Source organism: Lutjanus erythropterus, chromosome 19 (assembly GCF_056507025.1).
Source record: "Lutjanus erythropterus isolate fLutEry1 chromosome 19, fLutEry1.hap2, whole genome shotgun sequence".
NCBI lineage: Eukaryota > Metazoa > Chordata > Actinopteri > Lutjaniformes > Lutjanidae > Lutjanus > Lutjanus erythropterus.
In genome coordinates, this window is record NC_139335.1 from 19,366,045 (window position 1) to 19,383,768 (window position 17,724).

Here is a 17,724-nt window from a genome sequence, read left to right on the forward strand (position 1 = left end):
TGGTGGTCGATCTACTGTAACTCTTATCAAAAAGAAACACTCAAGGTTGGCTGGCAGGATTGTTTTAGTGCAGTTTTGTTCATTAAGGGCTCATCGATTCACAATACGTAGAGGGGAGTGCTGGTGTGTGTGTGTGTGTGTGTTGGGGTGGGGGGTGGGGTGTTACCATAGCGACCGATATCCTTTACCTGATCCTGTGCACCAAAGGAAAACTGGGCACATGGGTGATCCTCCTACTGCTGGCCTTGGAGGCCCTCGTTCGCTGTCCGAAACCAGCCGATATGTCACATATTCATTTTGCTCCACAGTGTGGCTCCCTCTGCTCTTGGAGCAGCGGCCCGTCTGGGAGTGTAAACAACAGGGTAAACTTTAGGGAGACAGAAACAAGAGCTACTCTCTCTTTAACTCTGGGTCCCATCTTCAGCAACCTTTCCTCCTTGGTTCTGTTTTGCTATCGCGCATTTATCAACACCAGTCACCAGCTGTACCCGGGTCAAATAGCATATGCGGCTAGTTTTTGTTAGCTTTTTGTTGACCTTTATGGTTCAGCAGGTAAATTCCCAGAAAACAAGCTTCCTGTGATTGTCAAAGTCCTGCATTGTGTGGCGTTTAAGTACAAGTTTGATATTTTGGAAAATACGGAAATAATTTGCTTCCTAGCTGAGAGTTAGAAAAGAAGATTGATCCCACTCTCATGTCTGTACAGTAAATATGGAGCTACAGCCAGCAGCCAATTACTTTAGCTTAGCAAAAAAACAGAAAACAAGGGGGAACAGCTAGCCTGGCTTTGTCAAAAGGTAACAAAACCCCACTCTACCATAGTACAAAAATGTAGCCACTTGTGTTGCTTTAACACAGGGTTGATTTTGGTGTGAACACCAGCTACGCTCACTAATGAACACTTTATTTAATTTGTACAAAAACTAAATAATTAAATAATTCTTGGCAATTTGTCTTTTTTTTTTTCATTTTATTTTTTGTACATATCAAACAAGCAGGATGTAACGTGATTAACATGAGCTTTAGAGGCGCTCGTTTGCAAACTGTGCTACTTTGGACAAACCAGGCAAGTTGTTTCACCTTTTCCGGCCTTTATGCTAAGCTAAGCTAACTGGCTGCTTGTGGTAGCTTAATATTTAAAAGTGCGGTAAATGTTTCTGAAGAAAGATAGTTGATTGTTGAGTCTTGTTCCCAGGTCATTAACTTACTGACATTAAACTAAAATGTTATTATGGAACTTTTGCCCAGTGACACCAAATATAATCTGTCTACCCCAGCTTTAAAGACATATTACATGGCTTTGTTAAATATTCGATTCTGATTGGTCAATTACAACATTCTAAGGTCTATTATTTCTGTATAGCAGCGAGTGGCTATGAAGGACAGACTGCTGCTATGGACGCACTTCTGATCACTGACTCATAAAATAATTTTAAATCCATAAACTCATTTAAATATCAGTACTTTGTGTCAAATTGTTGCTATTTTTTGGTAAGTAACCATGTAATAAGTAGGATAATGTACAGTGAGGACGTCATTATTGTGAAATAAACCCCTTCAGGATGATTCAAGAGTCCTGAAGAAGATCACACTGGGGTCTCTTTCGCAGTAATCACCTGCTCACTGTGCATTATCCCCCACATGTGCATCATTTTCCTTAAAAAACAATGTACAGACTCATAAACATAATGTCTCATCATGACCCAAAAGAAGTGTGGTGTCCAGCTGCTTGTATCAGTCTGTATTTTCTCATTATTTTGCTGCTTGGGATGCTTTAACAACCCAATATGTCTGTATTTAACATCTTGGGAATGAGACTCAGCAATCAACTATCTTTCTAGTGCGTTTAAGAACAGCTTGGACAAATTCTTCTGATTCTGCCTTTAACATACAGACATGAGATTGGTATCTCTCGCTAAGAAAGAAAATAAGCGTCTTTTCCAAAAACGTCAAACTCTTTCTTGAAGTTTTGGCATGTACTATTTGATCCCGGGCAGCTAACCACCCTGTCTACGTCGCTTCGACGTCCCACTTCTTACTGTGTTTCTCTATAAGGTGCTGTCATTCAAATACAAAACAATTATAAAATAGTACAAATCCAAAAGGAATAAATTCAAATAAGAGAACACACAAGAGATAACAAAATCATTCATCTACATTACAAGAGGGCAAAGGGGGGAACCAATAGCTGCTATCTATAGTCATGAAAACCGTGAGTGATGATGTACGCACACACTGTGCGAGTGTGTGTGATGTCTGGATGTCTAATTCAAATAGGTTCACTGGGCTTACTGTGTGCATATAAAATAAAAATATGATAACACAACACCACCACCTATGAATACTACAATCTAAAAGGTCTGACTGGGCAGCTGTGTGTGTTTTCAATCGTACAAACGTGCTGTGGTCATGGCACAGATTGTGTGTGTTGTGCGGGGAGATGTGAGAATGAGCGGAGGCCAATGATTTGTCAAACTGAATGATGGGGGTCGAGGACACATGGAGGCTTCTTGTACCTTGGTTTTTCCTCTTTAAAACTCTTAATAGGCAAGTCTGGTTTACCTCCCATGCCTTGTAGGTAAATAGTGCACATCGTTAAGATTAGTGTTAATTGATTCAGCTTCTAGTGCAACCCTTAATCAAGATATGTTTTGGCATGGTCTCTCTCTAGTTAGTAGTAGGGTAAAAAGGGACTTTATAGAGTCAATGGTCACTCAGAGGGAGAGAAACATTGGTCAATTTGATTCTGTTTTGGGTGACGACAGACACCACAGGAGCATGGACTGCAGCTTTCATTGGAAATCAAGACGGCGTCTTTGCTTTGATCAGGCTGTGGATTCGTTGCGGGTGGAGATTTTGTAGCTAAAATGTTAAATCTGCGTTGTGGAAACCTGATTTTGTTGTTGGACAGTTGATTTTCTTAGCCATTCGTTACACAATGCGTCCTCACGTAATAGGAGAAGTTGACCGCTTTTTCTTCCCCAGGTTCCTCTTGCGTTGCTGCTTTGTTTGTGCTGGTTCGGTGGTTTCAGGAGAGATGCCTGCTCGCTGCTGCTTGTCCCCTCACCCCCCTTCTTTCTCTATCCTGGCATCCTCTTGTCCATCCATTCATCCTTCCATCTATCCATCTTTGCTCAAAAACGGGTCCTCCCTCTGACTGGGTAAATGAGTCCAGAGTTCCTCTAAAAGCATAATGCTGCTGTAATTTCCTGCGTTGCTTGCTTGCTTGGTTATATTTTGTTTCAGGTGAGACATACTGTCAGGGCCGGTCGGTGGGTTGGTTGGAGGACAGTTAATATCCTGCGGGCTGTTTCTCTGTTTTTCTATTTCCGATTGTAAAGAAAGAATTCTAGTTGCTGGTTTGTACACAGATCTTGTCAGAGGAACCAAGACTGTAAAAGAAGAAAGGGAGAAAAGGGGTCAGGGAGGAGATCATGTTAGTGTCAAAACCAGAAATATGTGCAAAAATGTACGTACACAAGCAGTGAACAAAATAACAACAATACAACAAAAACAACACAATTTGTAGTGAAATAATCCCTTACATATATACATACAGTATATATATTCTTATTTTCTATTTACTTTTATGTGGCTAAGTGGAGTGGATTGCTGCCAAACCAAATTTCATTGCGTTCAAAATGACAATAAAAGCATCCATCCGTCCATCCATCATTTGGGCCACCAGCCCAGCTATTACAATCAATTCTGTCCATTTTTGGATTCAAGTACGGTATGTCTTGAATTTGGCCGGGCAGTCAGTGGCTACTAATGGCCAAGCAAGCAGCAGGGGGATAGCAGTCTGGCGCTCCCTGTCACTTACACCATCTTCACGTCGGGTTTCTCCCACTCAGCGTGAGCAGGGAGCAGAAATGGGTCACCGTCGCTGTTGTTGGCTGCCCTGCTTGGCCTGTAGGATCTGGCGCTGCGGGCTAGTGCGCCAACATTCTAGAAGTCAAGCCTTGGAAACTACTCTCAGCCTCCAGGGAAGCAGCCTTTTGTTTTGTTTGACTCTAACAGGTCGCATGAATACCCCCCTCCTGCCCCCTGCACTTCTCAGCTACCCTACTCCCCTGGGCACTGTCCCAGCAGGCCTTGGGCATTGTGACTTCTCCCTTCTTAGTTACTCTCCCTCTCTCTCCTTCTGTGTATGCTCTTACAAACACACACACACACACACACACACAATCCATCTATCTCCCGCGTACCCTCCCACTAAATCCTTGGCAGCAGACAGTGACCACCCTCTTTTCTTTCCTGCCCCCCAAACTCACCCCCTCTCAAGCAACCCCTTCTCAAATTCAAGATCAACTGGCTATGACATCATGTCTGGTTGCCGGGGGTAACGAGACGGCCGGGACGTGACTTCTATAAGGTTCGCTCCGTTCACTCCATCTCCCCTCTTTTCCTGCCCCGTTGGTATCTTGTTTCCCTTCTCCCCTGGCTGCAGTGTCCCAGGTTGGCCACTAGAGGGCACATGGAGCCCACTGATGTCAGCCGGTCCCGCAGTCACTGCATACAAACCTCTTACGTGTTCTTTGTCTTGCAATCTACAGTTTTTTTTAAGCTGATCATTAATCTTTGTGTGTCATTTTCTGAGAGGCAGACGCAAGCAGTTAATGCCGTGTGTTTTGGTTCTGCTGTGAAAAGTAAAACCATACGTCCCACGCAATGAGCTGTTTAAGAAATACATAATGAAGACACACTACTTGGCCAAAAGTATGTAGCTACTTTTGACCATATAGTTTTATTACTTTTTGCGCAGGGCATTCACGGTTTAGTCGAGGCCACTGCGCTTAATCTTAATGCTGCAGCATTCAATGATATTTTAGATGATGACGCGCTTTACACCTATCTCATCTCAGTGTAGGATGACATTAAGGATTTTTGGTATTACAGAAACATGTTTCTTAACTGCATATAGGGGGGAAAAAAGTCATGTCTTGTCTTGATAGGAATTTAGCAATTTCCTAACTTAAGAATTTCCCAAATTAGGAATCCTAATCAAGACGATGACAATGAAGATGAGGAACAACATGAACATCGAAATATTATGAATGAAAATCTACTCAAAATGAATGATGACACTTTAAAGTTCTTGGATCGTGTGTTAATGGGTGTATATCAACTGCCAAGTTGATAATTCTGAATTTGATCAACATGCTGCATCTATTAAAACCTTTATCTTGGGCTGATAATTGCCATGAAAACTTCCCAAAAAGGTGGGGGTTCCTCTCCTCCACGGTAAAATGAAGTCCTCATCAATACTAAAATTGAATGCCGTTCTTTTCTTGTCCATTATAGCAAGCTAGCTAGCCAGTGACAAGTGAAGTGAGACTGCCATCGTCGAGGATACAGGTAGTCTTGTGTACATAGTCAGGCCTTATTGCCTGACCTCACTACAATGCTCCTGTGGCTGAATGGAAGCAAATACCTGCAGCCAGATTCAGAAATCTGATGGAAAGCCAAAAACTATTAATATTATTACTACTTGTTTTGCTTTCTATATTGTCATGTTAAGGAGAGGAATATCAGTATTACAATTAGAGGCTTTACTATAAGCCCCCTGAGTTTCTTACCTCTTCTCCGCAATCCCTGCTATGTTTGTTTTACATACTTTTTGTCACTTCTTGTGTACTAATAAATCCAAATTCAAGTTCAAACCAGAAGAGTGAAGACATGGCCACGACTTTGGAACGAAATGTTCAGCAATCACATATGGATGTAATGTTTGGATGTCCACATACTTTTGGGCACATAGTGTCTTAATTTGTGTAGAACATAGAAGGGTGAAAAGAATAATAATTCAAAGGTTACTCAGAGTAAAGGTAAATAAAATAAGTAACAGAAGGAATTCAGATAAGCTAAAAAAAAAAGACAGATTGGAGTGAGAGAGAGGAATAAGGAGTCGCGTATAATGAGTGGAGAGGCAGAAAGGATCAGGAATGGATGGGGGAAATGGAAAGGGAGGAAAAGTGAGAGAACGGAGGGCAGAGAAACAAGGGAGGGGATCAGCCGAGCAGTTTCAGATGGTTTCCATGTGTTGAGGAGCAGAGCTGAGCTGGCTCCAGGTGGGTGTGGTTGGACACTAATGAGAAAAGTACTGTGGTAATGGAGGAGGCATATGAATGAGGCGCAGAGTGGTGAAGGGAAGGAACGAAGAAGGTGAAAGAGGGAGAAAGTACGAGGCAGAGACAGAGAAAATGAATACGAGGGAGGGAGGAGAGTGAAGTGGGACAAAGCTAAAAAAAAAAAGGGAGAAAGCGAAGCAGAGACGGGGGGTTCAGGGGGTTTTCGGCAAGAAGCGGGAGAGGAGAGGTAGCAAGGAGAGGGAGTGAAAAAGGCAGCGAGGGAGAAGGCCTGCTGCCTGAAGGGTCGGCTCCATATGTGCCAAATAAACAGTTGAGCACATATGGTAAACCACACACGTACTGTAAAATACAGATATACAAATGCACACTGTGGGATGGTGTGAGAGGAAACCCAGCAGCAGCAGGTTTCAGGGAATGAGGGAGTAAGAAATATTTTGGCGTACATCCACACAGTTAATACGTTTCCTGAGTTTGACCGGTAATCACAGTCAAAACAGACGTGTTTCCTCCACAGAAAAACTGTCAGTATGTCCCAGACTCCTACCTGTGTCTGCTGCGGGATGTTCAGAAAGTTGTTGTCCCGTGATCCGATGCCGACAAACCTGTTGGGAGCTGTGGCGCCTGGCGTGGAGTATGCTAAAGAAACAGAAGAAGAACAAAGGGAGACATCAGTGCATGCACAAAGACAGCCGGCACGTCAACATCTTAAAGCAATAGTTACATTCTGTGAAACTTCTTTACCTAAAGTTAGAGTTAAAGTTTGGTACCACCTTCATGTCTTTACAGTAATTATGAGGCTACGACGGGCAGCCTGTTAGTTTAGCTCTGTTCAAAGGTTAAAAAACACCTCAAAAGCTCACTGATTAACCAGTTATATCTTGTTTGTTTTCTAATTTGTACAAAAAATAACAATGAGAACATCAGGGCTTGGGAGAGAGAAAAAAAGGTGATTTTTGGGACCATTTTTGTTAGAATAAGGCTGATGAAAAAACAATACTTTGCTATATCAGAAGGGAAAGAAATTCAGGTTAACGAAATATTAGATTTTGTTTGTTTTTAAAGCTATGTTAAGGCAACTAGTGAGGCAATAATGTTACACTGACATTGTGTGGATCATTCAACCTGTGTTTTTCAGCAGATAACAATAAGATGAACCTTTTCATACCAAAAACGTTTGGAAAATCACCAGCCTAAAAATAGACTAAAATAAGTGTTGTTAGGTGGTTTTTGTTACCTTTGAACAGTGGCAGGCTAGCTGCTCCCAGTCTTTATGCTAAGCTATGCTAGCGGGCTGTTGGTGGTAGCTTCATATTTATCACATACATGAGGCTGGTAACTCTCACCAGGAAAGTAAATAAATGTATTTACAAAAATGTCAAGGTATCTGTATACACATTTTTCATTTCAAAATTCCAAACTTTTCCACCTCAGTAGATTTTTGACATCTGAATACAAATAGCTCTAAGTTTATTATGTAATTAGATGGATTTAAAACCCAGCTGTTAGCATATATGTTACATTCTGTATGGATGTTATTATTATCACTCCTACGCAGACAGTTGGACGTTTCACTGTCAAACATTTCTGCCCTAAGAGAAATAAACTAACCAATGCTCTCTATACTTGTATTACTGTCCCTTAACGTATTAATTTTCCAGTTTCTTTCATAATTAAGCACTGCAAATGAGTTGACAGAAGTTGAATAATCTAATTTTCATGGCATCTGTGCAGCCCATTTAATGTGTCCATGGAAACAACGATGAAAACAGGCAAAAAGAGAGGCTGTTCACTTTTCAAAATTTATGATTCCTTGTATTTGTGCAATTTAAACATATTGTTGCATTCTTGTATTCGGTGCATTTATAAGGCACTTGAGGCAGAGCTGCTTTGCAGGCTGTGATGTACAGGCATAGAGCCATGCATAGGAGTGTGTGTTCAGTCGCATGCCATGCTTTCCACAACATCAAGCTCGCTCTGGCCCGCGCTCTTTCACACAGTGGTAAACATTTTGGCCGTGATGACTTTCCACTCCAAACGGCACAAAAAATACTCTGCTCATATGATCAGTTTAGAAATTCTGAATTTTATATTTTACAAAACAGAATAGGGACGGTAGTGTGGAAAGACAAATATTTTACAATTTGTTAGACCTGGGAATTACTAAAATCAAATTCCATACTTTTCCATACTGTGTGGCAACCATACCATAAACCTACTGGATCACTGGTCTTAAATAACAAAAAAACAAATCAGATAAACTCACTTACTACCACAGAAAGTACTGCTTTAATTCATTGAGGTCACTTAAACTCCACAGAGACATTTTCAAAAATCTGGTATGCAAACTTAGATCTCCCGAGTGATTTAATCACGTTGATAACCTCAGTTGGAAGTGATTGAGCACACCAGAATCCTGACATCGAGGATCAGTCGGGGACAGCTAAAACCCACTGGCATCAAAGTCTCTGACAAATTTAGGGCAGTTTGAGGTACCCTACGGACTCCAGCATTTGAATCTCACTGAGGGATTCAGGATGCAATGTACAGACTTATGTGCGTATGTGAGTGTGTTTGTATGCAGGAGAGGGAGGAAGGACAAGAAGGAGAGAGACAGAGAGGAAGAAAATTTGAAGGTTTATGTGTATGGACATATACAGAATACATCCACGTGTTTCTAAGAATTGGAATAACATACATAAGACATAAAAGACTTTGAGACGCTGACTGGGGGGTAAACGGAAACACTAAATTTGAAGGAAAGCTAAAAAACAAAAACAAAAAAAATTAAAGTGCTCCATCCAGTGCCCCTCCTATCACAGGTGAGGAAGACAAATGTTTTGTGAGAACGGTTGGACTGACATCACCCCTTCACCTTAAAAACACACCCTATTCTGCTTAACAATCGCCAAACAAAAAAAAGTCCCACCAAGAAGCATGAGTTAATTTTTTCCACCAATGTCCCAATTTCTATTGGTTTTGGAGTCCATATAAATTAACTGCCCTAAATTTGTGCTCTTCAAAAGTAAGAATCAATTAATGATCAAAATCTTCTCTCTCTCTCTCTCTTTTTTTTTTTTTTTTTTTGCTAATGAGTCCAGCAGGGAAAGGAAGGAGGATTTAGAAGGAGAAGAACTGGGTTGGTGATGCCGCTTCCACACCAGACAACGCAGAATGGGCTCAACATGTAAAGCACTCAAACTGATGGGGGCCTAATACAGAACCCTGATGAACACCACTGTCCATTCTCACCAGACCTCTGGCGATCTACTCTACTGAGCTCCACAGCACATCCTGCGCTTGCTTCCACAGCCTTCCAAGGAATAAGGGAGGTGAGATGTTGGATACACAGGAACAATGATGGCACGAAGTTGGAAGAAGAACAATGGCAGGGGGGTCTTTTCACTGGAGAGGGTTGGGGTTTTCAGATTTTTTTTGTTGTTGTTGTTGGTTTGGTTTTTTGAGAACGGTCTCTGCGGGGTCACTTACACGGAGATGCGGGCGAGGAGAGTCCGCCGTCAGGGGGCGTGCTGTTGGGTTTAGAGTCGGGCATAGGGAGGGGCACTGGGCGGGCCACTGGGGGAGGTGGAGGCAGCAAGAAGGAGCCTGGCATTTTGCTCTGGCCGCTCCCGTTTGGCTGCAGACAACACAAATAGGGTCAGGAGGGCGACATGCGACAATCCGCAGACACGGAATGAAAAGAGGACGCAGCTCGGGAGGCCAGGTCCAAAAAAATATCCATGACGGAGTGGGGGAGGCGATGGTGGAAGGAGGGAGAGGAGGTGGTGGGAAACAACAACCAAAGGAATGATGTATGTGGACGGCATCTTTTATGGAGGTGTGAAAAATAATAATCACCACAGGGTTTGAGAGGAGTGGGAGCTGGAGCTTGAGGTGAGAGGTTCCACAGGGGTGGTCCGTGGTGGGTGGAGGAGGTGTGGAGGAGGGGAGTGAGCAAATTATTGACTGGGTTCGTCCAGAAGATGGCAAGAAATCAAAAACCATGGGAGAATACTCGTCTACACAAGCACAACACCACCAACGATACCAGCACCAAACAACCAAACTCCAACTAAAATCGTAACAGCTAGAGATGAAAACAGAAACACGATGATACAACACAGGACGGGTATGCTTGACTGAAGTGTGCCGTGACTGATTCACCCTCGTGCTGATGGTTGTAATTTCTGAGGGGTTGGGTGGAGCAAAAAAAGAAAAATAAAGGGGGAGGAGTGGGAACATCAGGGTCTGAAACAGGAAACGGCAAAATGACATTGACAAGACAATACAAAGATTTGTAGACCGACTGAATAAACGAATGTCTAGTGTGTTTACTTGTGTTGCTGTGGTGTGTCCTTCTGTGTGTTTCTCTATGTCATAAAATAAGCATAAAATAACCGTGTACTGTCCAGTCAAAGTAACAACAGTCATATGATTACAAAATATTGCATTGTAGAGCAATGCAAACATGCTCAATAAAGAGCTGGCTTGGCTAATTTTGAAATGTAAGTGTCTAAAGCATTTATACATTTTATTATACTTATTTTTTTTATATATATAAATCCCATCTGTCGGACTTTATGTGTTTTGAATCCCCTTCTTTTAAAATTTCAAAAGGTAATTTTATGTTGTACAAAATGTACAAAAATATCTAAAAAATTTCTTTCAAGTTTTTTTTTTTATAAATTCAGAAAAATAATTACTGAAGTTGCTAAAATTCAAGGGAAGACTATTAAGTTAAAGTCAAAATGTTGGGAATAAAGTTGAAATACCATTTAAAATTTCAACTGCAAATGTACTTTATTCTTATTGTGCAAAAGAAAAATCTTTTTTTCTCACATTTGGCACTAATACTGAAAGGTCAACTTTATTCTCGACATTCTGAATAAAAATTAAATAAAAAAATGTTCCTTTTTCCTTTAATTTGGCTTTACTCCTTCCTCTTATGACTAGAAATTCAATTAAGTCAAATTCAGTTCTGAAAATTCAAACCAGGTCAAAAAAAATCAAGTAGCTTTAAATTAGATTGGTTACATTCACATACCAAAATTTAATTTGGGGATCAATCAAGGAATCGATCAGACTTGGCTGTCGTATGAGGTTACGCCTTATCAAGTCACATAATACAAAAAAAAAACAAAAAACAAAAAAAAAAACAAAAGATGAGTGACCGGAAGGCTGAAAACTTTAAAGAGAAAATCTAACCACATGAAGAGAGACAGATGGATTTCAAAATAAAGTATTTCAATTCTAAATTAACTGGTATTTTAATATCAATATTAAGGTATATAGTTGCATATGAAAAATATTTGTGGCCTTTTCCCACAAATATAGGTCTTTATTTTTCTGTTGTAATTACTAACACTTGATACACTGCTACTACAACAAGAATCTGTCTAACATCTGCAATACTAAAGCAAGCTAGGTGCCAGATGTGGCACACCTGCGGTTTCAGGACGAACGGCACGTTTTTAAGGTAACAGTGTCCTCTCCTCTCTGGCGGCAATCCTTACCTGTCCGGCGGCCTGCCCCGAGCCATCAGCACAGACAAACTGCACAAATTCCTTCAGGGGGTCCTGTCCAGGGTGGTGGTGGTAGCGGATGGTTGGGTGGGTGAAGTAGGGGCTAGACTGCTGGATGATGGAGGGAGACGGGAAGTGCAGGGCCGAGGCTGAAGCACGGGGACTCCCTGCCAACAGAGACATTTATATTAGAGGAGCGCAGGTGGAGACAGACGCAGAAAGCGAGAGGAAGACATGAACCGTAGAGTTCTTACACATTCTTACAGATGGGAGAGATGTGCTGAATGAGTAATGAATGATAGCAAGAGAATCACATCACAACTGGAAACAATAAAGTTGTAATCTGGTTTTAAAATGTAGAACATGAAAGGAATTGTTGTTTCCCAAGAAAAGCTGATTTCGAGTTAATAGCCATTATGGGCATTGCTCATAATGTTTTATGGTCACTCCAGTAAATCTATACAGCTTTATGGAGGAGATTTACACAAACATTGCATTCACATGTGCACGCTCGCATACAGACCACATTTAAGTCAACACCATTTAGTCTTGGAGACAGGCGAACACTGCACACACCTGAGTGCGCACAAATTCAATATATGCAAGCGCTACATTCTCAAAATCAGATCCAACAAGCTTGTAAAAAGAAAAAGCACAAAGAGATCATTGAGTACTGTCTTAAATTAGCCGGTTCTAATGCCTGCACGCCTGTGTGCTGTTTTGAGGGTGTGATTCATTGGCGTTGATGCAATTTGGCATCCACTGACGGCAAAGCTGTTTTTTATCTGACTCATTTTGTTTCTATGACAGACCTAATCTGTACGTTCACACTGTATGTCTAAGTTGATGTTTTTCTGTTAATGGGCTTTGGAGCCTCATATCTGAAAATGTGTGTGTGTGTATGACAGGTGTGGGGATGCAAAATATATCAGCATTCGGCTGCTAATAAGCTTTTAAAAAAAGCATTCCTGTTTTTGTTTTACAAGAGAGGAAAGGAGAGAAACTTGCACCAGAGTTGAATATATGTGAGAATGTATGTGAAAGGGGAGCAGTTGGTTGAGCTGTACCATCGAACACAAAGCCCTCTCTGTCAGACCTATATCCATTACTAAATCTCCTTGATTTGTATTAAAAGCCTGTTCTCCTCTTAGCTGTGCCAGTCTGACACCCACCCCATCCCATCCAGGCCCCCCAGCTGCCCATGTTGGGCTGCCAACACTCTTTGGTGCTTGCATCTTATACATTGTGTGTGTGAGTGTAGTGCATGAGTGTGCCAAACCCGCTGCATTACCCCCCAGACAGGGGCCTATGCCTCTGAGCCCAGCAACACCTTGCTCCCATGCCAGGCTGCCTGCTCCCCAGTGGAGCTGTCTCCCTGCTTCTATTAGTCCCCTACTAATCCCATTAGAGACTGGGTGAAGGCCAAACACTCTGGGGGTATGAAGGCGGATTGGGGTTGGGGATGGGATGGGGTGGGGTAGTGGTGATGGTGGGGGGGGAGACAGAATCAGAGGGAATCCCTACACCCCTTCCCTCTGCCTCTAGAGCAGTGTTTCCCAACCGTTTTTGTCTAAGCATCCTCACAACCCTGTCAAATAAACTCAACTATCTCCTTTATTTCAAATATTATTTCTAAATCACCAACCATATTTCATGTATTTCTTTTAATTGACTTTTTTTTTCAATTGTATGTATGCTTAGGTCAAATTTTAAGGTCTATTTAAACCCTTTTGCCATTACTTGAAGTTAACAATTTCTACCATTTATCCATTACATTTAGCTATTTCAACAACTTCAACCACTTATAAACTGGTTTTAGTTAACCATTTCAACCATTTATCCATTATACTTTTAGCTAACCATTTAAGTCACTTGTCAGTTACTTTTAGCTGTCTATTTAAATTTTTATCCATCTCTTTTAACTGTCAATCATTTATCCATTACATTTACTTATCTCTTCCAGACATTTATCTAAAATATTTACCTAGATGTTTAGACTTCTCTTATGTCTGCCAACTAGTTTTCACACATTTTCAATCACATAAACAAAGTGTCCAGCTGTTATAGCTGACTCACTATCTGTATGTATTTTTCTAATCAAATTGTGATTTCTGGGTGGCAGGTAATAAAAACACTGGCTTCTCCAACAACAACACCACAGCCAGCATGTTCCCCTTTGAAATTTCCATTCCAGTCCAGACTGACTGTTATGATTTGCCTGTTTCATGTTTATTAGAGTTAAAATATATACCAAATGTTCACCAAATTACTAAGTGACTAATCATGAGTTGTAGGAAATCTTTTATCACAAGGGTGCGGATGTTTTTAAGAAGGAAAAGTAGTAAGGCAGTAAGTCACTGAACTCCACCTCCAGAGTGCATATGGTTGGAGCAATGGGCTTTTGTTTTCAGGATATCTGACTTAGCTTTACATCACCAGACAAGTGAGAGCTGTAAACAGCTTTCAGTGTAGGCTTTTTGTCATTGCTTGTCATTGTCAAAGTATAATGTGTATAATGTTGCACTCATCTTGTACTCATGTTCAGTGTCCCTACAGCCTGAAGTCAGCCTGCCTGAACTTTGTGTCTGGGGAGGAGGGGGTGGGAGGGCAACTCATTTCAACCATAGATCGTATATTTAATTGAAATTCAACCTATTTAATATACCATTTATGACTCCATTGCACTATTTGGATTGCAGTACTCATTTTTGAACGTCAGGGTCTTTCATATGCATATGTGGGGTCAGTAGGATCAGCTCCAGCCCCCTGCAACCCTCCAAAGCGTATGCAGGTATAGTGAATGGATGGATGGATGGATGGAAATCGTGTCTTTCCTTTTCTTTTTCAAATTAGTTGCGATACTCCACAATCTTTCATGAAGTTCCCCCTGGCAACTGCAGAAGAACCTGAGGAGGCATGAGTACCTCTGTTTGGGAATCACCACTCTGGAGGGGGGGATGGCTGAATGGGTCAGACCGTACCAAAACCACGACCACTGCACGCGGCTAGCCCTAGAAAGTTTCTCAATCCAACTTCTCCAACCCCTAAATCCCCTTGGATCTTGTCTTCCACACAGAAAAACAACAATGCTGATGATGTGGTAAGTACTTTCACGCCAGGATGGGACCAGCTCCAGCTTGCACATTGTAAGAGTTTGTATAAAAAGAAACAAATCACAACTGTATAAATCACAACTGCTGGCCACAACAAGGATGGGAAATTGTGTACGTGTGCTCATGTTAGCGTGAACATGTATATGTGTGTGTGGGTAGACTGGATTTGCTGTAGCTACATCACAACAGGCATAGGGCTGTCAACGACCACGGAGGAGGGTTTAATGACACAGCGGTCAACCTCACTGCTTCACATCTGCTTGGTGGCTTAAAAAGCCTTTGATGTAGCCTAGCTACAGAAGTAAAGCACATGGGTAATTATCTCCAGTGAGCTCCTTCACTGGGTGAATTCACAGACATGCACTTTCCAAAAAGAAGAGGAAGTCTCTTTTTCAATCTGTGCCATACTGATAAAATTAAGAGACCAGTGATTTATTGTCGGAGCCCCTTTGGCATTGTTTGATATCTGATGTTATCATGAGTTGCTTGTTACAGCTCGGTGGAGGATCAGCTGGTTCATACAGCGACTCCCAGCCTTACTTTCAGCCCTCACCAGTATGAATAAAGCCATGTGCTCACCAACACTGAGATCAATTTGTGGAGTTCCCACACTGTCAAAAAAACGCAATAAGAATTTGGAAGAAGTCAAAAATGACACAGAAGCGTGAAATGGAAAGATCCATTCTGGATCAGCCTGCTGTGGTGTCATGGGGCAAAAATCTTCCCACTCTCTGTGCGATGTATACAGTATTCCCATTCTGGAATATTACAAGGCTCTAGGTTTACTGCATGGTTATTTGATTAAACACACATGAATTTGTGAATATGCAGCATATAAGGATGGTATCAGTATCACCTTAAAACAAGAGTCCCCCTTAAAGATCCTCGAGGCCCATTTTAAGGTCTTGATCATGTCAGTTCATATTGTGCTTCAGTGTTGCACAGTCACATACAAAACTATAAATCTGCCCGATTTGCCTGGTTGGTAATCCAGCCTCATAACAACCAGGGCTGAATGATAAAAAGTATACACATAATTACGATTATTTTGACTGATATTACAATTGTGATATAATTTGCGATATTAGAGGGAGTGATCATTTTGCATAATTATTCTCATTTTAATTTAAAATGATTATGGTGTGATTTTTGCAGAGATCTGTACCAAACAAAGATGTATCTTAATTCTATGGAATAAGGTGGTTCTGATAAAATTTCAGTCAATTGTTCAGCCCTAATAACAACCCATGCCAAGATTTAGTATTTTGTATTTAGTAAAGTATTGTTCTTCTATGAAGATGGGGGATTCACAAGAGAATGATTAAAGAAACTGTCAAATTGAAGCAGCAGAAGCTGCAATATGTTGACTTTTATTCTCTACTTATGGGCCTAGATGGAGATGGATCCTACATTTCCCATAATGCAACTCAGCATTTTTTATTAATCTCCCCCCATCTCCTAAATGCCCACCTTTTTCGATCCTGCTCCTTCAGTTTCTAACACAAGGTTAAGGTTTAAATGTTCAAGTCTCAAGCCCAACCGAGAAAACCCTTTTGACATCTGTATATTCATCGTCAGGGTTATTTTATTCACACTGGAAAGCTCTCCTCGGAGCCACAAAATACATGATAAAGCTGTTTAAACAGACCTTAATTTTGTAAAAAAAAAAACTGAACTTCATGTGTAAAATTGGTGCCCATTTAATTGTAGGTGTTGAGCATTTAAGTCATGTAATTTACATCAGTTGAAATTTGTCCAATTAAAAAATCCACCATAATTATTAATGTAATGATGCTGTTCAGTCATCAATTATTAATCTTTTATCTATGATAAAACAAATATTTACAATCTAATGAAATAAAAAAATACACACTATAACTACTTCTTTCTGATTATAAATGTTGCATCTGAAGGTTGTTTTGTTGCATTTCAGACACTTAATACATGTCTACTTATTTATTTAGTCTCTTATTACCTTATTAGGTCATTTTTGCAAACTTTTTCAGATGTGACAAACTTTCTAAAAAAATGTTAAGTGTAATAAAACATAACAACACACCAGTCAATGATCAAATGACACTTGAGTGTCATTTACATCAATAAAGGTCATTTACATCAAAACCAAAAATATGTGTTTTTCCTCTTAACTGTAGCGCTATTTATCCATGTGGATTTTTTTGGTGTGAGTCACAGATATCGGCCACAGAGATGTCTGCCTTCTCTCCAATATAATGGGGACTAAATGGCACTGGGCCTGTGGTGCTCAAAGTGCCAAAAAACACAACTGAAAAATTGGACAGCAACGTCTCTTTCCATAAATCATGACCCGGTTACTCAAGATAATCCACAGACCTTGTTGTGAGCGTCGTGATTTTCTCTCTATGGTAGAATCTAACTGAACAACTTTGTTTTTACTAGAAAGAAATTTCCCTCATGAAATTGTCCCATCAATGTCTGTGGATCTTCTTGAATAACTGGGTCAAAATTTCTGGAAATAGACATTAGCATCAAATTTTTCAAATGCACTTTTTTTTGCCACCTTGAGCACTACAAGCCGAGTGCCGTTTAGTCCAATTATACTGGAAAGGAGGCAGTCATCTCTAGAGCCAATATCTCTCCAACTCACACCAAAACAATCTTGATGGATAAGTAGCATTAGGTGCAAGAGGAAAAATATTTATTTTTGTCCCTTTAAGAACAAATGCCAAAATAAGAGTATGTAAGCCTTACAATCAAGTGCAAAGATGTGACAGGATAGGCAAGCGGAACCCCCTAGTCTTGCTCTTCCACTCTGAGAAGAAGACAGTGGTCTATACAGATAATATCTAGAGATGTACAACCACCAACCATCCACCAGACAGACCCAGAAAACCACACCACACCCAGACTCCCAAGAAGCTCCATCACCAGACCTGCACCCTACAAGGCCAGAGGAGGAGGCAGAGGTGCCTGCCAGCTTTTAGTTCCCAGCCACTCTCATGTCCCAAAGACAGTGCTCCC

At 41.0% G+C, this 17,724-nt stretch overlaps 1 protein-coding gene across 15 annotated transcripts in view; it reads right to left on the reverse strand.

Annotated features, from left to right (window-relative positions):
* Positions 1 to 2,951: 2,951 nt before the first annotated feature.
* nfixb (nuclear factor I/Xb) overlaps positions 2,952 to 17,724 on the reverse strand; it is a 172,431-nt gene continuing 157,658 nt past the window's right edge. For 9 of the 15 annotated variants that reach the window (XM_084744827.1, XM_084744822.1, XM_084744834.1 and 6 more), the window contains 2 exons: positions 11,603 to 11,778; positions 8,280 to 9,726 (listed from right to left, as the gene is read on the reverse strand). In XM_084744827.1, the coding sequence (XP_084600953.1) occupies positions 9,571 to 9,726; positions 11,603 to 11,778 (332 nt within the window). In that variant the 3' untranslated portion in view covers positions 8,280 to 9,570. Of the gene's footprint in view, positions 3,393 to 6,636; positions 6,729 to 8,279; positions 9,727 to 11,602; positions 11,779 to 17,724 lie in introns of those variants that run through there. The other 6 variants (XM_084744828.1, XM_084744833.1, XM_084744831.1 and 3 more) reach the window with 1 other exon arrangement.